General features: G+C 64.9%; 1 protein-coding gene across 1 annotated transcript; it reads left to right on the forward strand.

Annotated features, from left to right (window-relative positions):
• Positions 1 to 517: 517 nt before the first annotated feature.
• NEUROG3 (neurogenin 3) lies at positions 518 to 1,057 on the forward strand. Its single transcript, XM_042863141.1, has one exon. The coding sequence runs from the start codon at positions 518 to 520 to the stop codon at positions 1,055 to 1,057; it is 540 nt and encodes a 179-aa protein (XP_042719075.1).
• The last annotated feature ends 1,929 nt before the right edge of the window (positions 1,058 to 2,986 follow it).

The following is a 2,986-nucleotide window of genomic DNA, read 5'->3' on the forward strand; positions in this document are numbered from 1 at the left end:
GGGTCCGGTGGGGCGAGGAGGGCCGGGGACACTTTGGAGGGACCCTTCCCCGGCGGGAAGCAGCCACCGTTTCCCGGGGTGCAGCGGAGAAGCGGCGGGAGTGGGCGGCAGAGAGGGCTCCCCCTCCCCCGGCCGGGTGCCGGAGATCGGAGACTGGGGGGCGCGGGACGGGAGGGGCTGCGGGGGCTCTCGCTCGGCCGGGCCGGGGCTGCGGGCGGTGCCGGGCCGGCACGCTCCCGGCGGGCTGATAAGATAAAAGCGTGCCAAGGGGTGGGTGCGGGCGGGGGGGCGCGCACGCCGCCCGACCGGGAAATCCCCATTGTCTGCCGGCCCTATATATAGGGGCTTAACGGCAGTCGTGTGCCGGCCGCGCAACCCGTGCTGCCCGCGCTCGAGGCTCGGCACGGGGAGGTCGCGGAGCCTTCCCCAAAGGCGCGTAGGTGCAGTCGGCGGCCGCGGGGCGCAGCGGGGCCTCGGGGCCGGCTCCCCGCGGGCCGACGCCGCTCGGCTTCGCACGATGGCCCCGCAGAGCGACCGCGCCCCGGGCGCCGGGCAACCCTACTTCGGCGGCCCCGACACCGCCGCATCCCCGGGCGCGGGCGGCTCTCCGGGCGCGGGCAGCCGGGGCGCGTCGCCCGCCCGCAGCGCGCTGCCCCCGCGGGAGGTGGCCCGCAGGAAGGGGCTGGGGAAGGCGCGGCGTGGCCGCGGGAAGGCGCGCGGAGAGGGGCCGCTCAGCAAGCAGAAACGAAGCCGGCGCATGAAAGCCAACGACCGGGAGAGGAACCGCATGCACCACCTCAACTCCGCCCTGGACGCGCTCCGCAGCGTCCTTCCCACCTTCCCCGACGACGCCAAGCTCACCAAGATCGAGACTCTCCGCTTCGCGCACAACTACATCTGGGCGCTCACACAGAGCCTGCTTCTGGCCGAGCAGGGTTTGCCCGAGCCTCCCCCGCCGCCGCCCCCTGCCGCCGTCGCCGCCGCCGCCTCCTCCGGGCCCTGGAGTTCGCCCTGCCCCGCTGCCCCGCCGCCCGCCGCTTTCCCTGCCTTTCTCTGAGCCCGTCGGGCCGCGCTCCGGCGCTGAACATCGCCCCCGGCCCGAAGGTCTCCCTGCGCACCTTGCGCCGGGGGCGGCGGCTGGGCCCCCCGTCCCACCCCGTCCTGCCTGGCGGAGCAGGCCTGAGGTCGGGCGGGCAGACACAAATCACGGTTTTGTACTCGGAAACGGTAAATTATATTAATTTGTCGCTATCTGTATTTATTGATTATATTTCGTAACAAATATATATTTTGTATATAAGAGTATTTTTGGCAGCGGTGGTCCGCATGTTTTTACCGTTGGAGGGGCCGCGGATGTATTCTTTTCCTTATTATTTTTTAGTTACTGTTGGAAGAAGAGGAGAATAAAATGTGTCGCGGTCAGACCTGTGCAACCTGCTGCTTTTCTTTCCAACAAGATCTTTCAAAATTGCTCGCAGTATGCGCCGGGGAGGACAGCGCTGGCCTCGCGGAGGCCTGCGCACTGTGTGCACGCAAAGCGGTTCATCGGGGTCCTGTGCCCTTGAGCAATCCGCCGTGAGCCCTCCGGCACCCTGCGCGCACTTCGCACCGTGGTCCCCCGATTTTCAGAGCCCGATTCGCCCCCCGAGGCAGTTTTAGGGACGTCCCCGGGGCGCAGCGCTCCTGAAGTCGAGTGCCCGCAGCTGAGCGGCCCCGGCGCGACCCCGGCCTCCCCAGGAGGGCTCAGCCTAACGCAGGGTGCCGGGCTCGGGGCAGCTCCGCAAAGCCGGTGGGAAAAGGAACAGGCCCCACGTCAGCGGCCCCGGGAGGAGGGGATCCCGCGAGTCCTCCCCGGTCCTCTCCTCCCGCGACTCAATTTGTAGCTGGAGATTTACGGCCGGGCGCCCACCCCGCTCGGTGCTCCCCAGCGGGATGGTCGTCGCTAGACAAAGCGCCCTGCGAGGCCGAAAGCCCATTGTGATGCTAATTGTTCTCATCTGAGCCCATTTGCCAGCAGCAAAGAGACGCTTTTGAGGCAATTTGTAGAACAAAAGAAATTTGGTTACTGGAAACAAAGGCGCGCGCACAAACAGCCTCCCGGCCCCGCAACGAGAGGGGAAAAAAAAAAAAAAGAGACGAGAGCGAGGGTGCGGGATTCCCGGGCGCCTCGTCCTGGATCCGGTTGCGCTGCGCGGGATCTGCGCGGAATCTGCGCGGGCGGCCCCGCTGCTGTCCCGCGGCGGCGCGCCGGGCCCTGGCCATGGTGCTGAAGGCGCCGCCGTGCGCTCCGGCCCGCGGGGTGGGAAGAGGGCCGCGAGGGGCTGATGCGCTCGGAAACTTCTGCCGGGTTATTTTGGGATGTATACATGGCTTTTTAAAAGGGATCTGCTCTTCCTGCCCCTCGGGGAACGCAGGCGGTGGGAGAGGCTGAGGCCAGGAGCAGGCAGCGTGCGCCCATCTGTGAGCGCTGCTCCCGAACGTGATCTATCTGCACCGCAGGTCAGACAGGCAGAATGAAAGACCTAACAGTATTCCTCCCCTTCCCCCCTTGCTGCTTGAATTGCTTTTTGTTTTCATACCCTAACAGTTTGCAAAGTGCTCCAAGGCCTCTGTGTGTGGCCACAGGCAAGAACCCGTGGTTATTTGGGTGATAAAATTATTTAATGCTTTCCCAGCTTCTCTCTGTATCGGAGGACATCACTCTTCTGTGTCTGCATGTGCCATGGGATGGGGAGAATAACTGGACGGGTGCTGCAAAGGCAGCATTTGTCAAAGCAGGCAAAAGGAACTCAGGGTACGCATGGGCAGAAGAAGGGGTAAGAAAATGAAGCCTAGTGGGCAGCAGGTGTTACAGAAGTCCTGAAAGGGGACGGCACAGCTGGATTTCCAGAATGTGGCTGCTGCAGTGGACTTCGCGGCATTGCAGTTTCTTTTCTCTGGGAGTTTGGGATGCTTCTGGTCCTGTGTGGGGCTGTGTGTTGGGGGG

This window comes from Lagopus leucura, unplaced genomic scaffold (assembly GCF_019238085.1).
Source record: "Lagopus leucura isolate 7727_CA_CO unplaced genomic scaffold, USGS_WTPT01 Super-Scaffold_739, whole genome shotgun sequence".
In the NCBI taxonomy this organism is placed as follows: domain Eukaryota; kingdom Metazoa; phylum Chordata; class Aves; order Galliformes; family Phasianidae; genus Lagopus; species Lagopus leucura.

What these genes read in the sequence shown, in the direction of transcription:
- NEUROG3 (XM_042863141.1), top strand. Translation starts at nt 518, where the DNA reads ATGGCCCCGCAGAGCGACCGCGCCCCGGGCGCCGGGCAACCCTACTTC.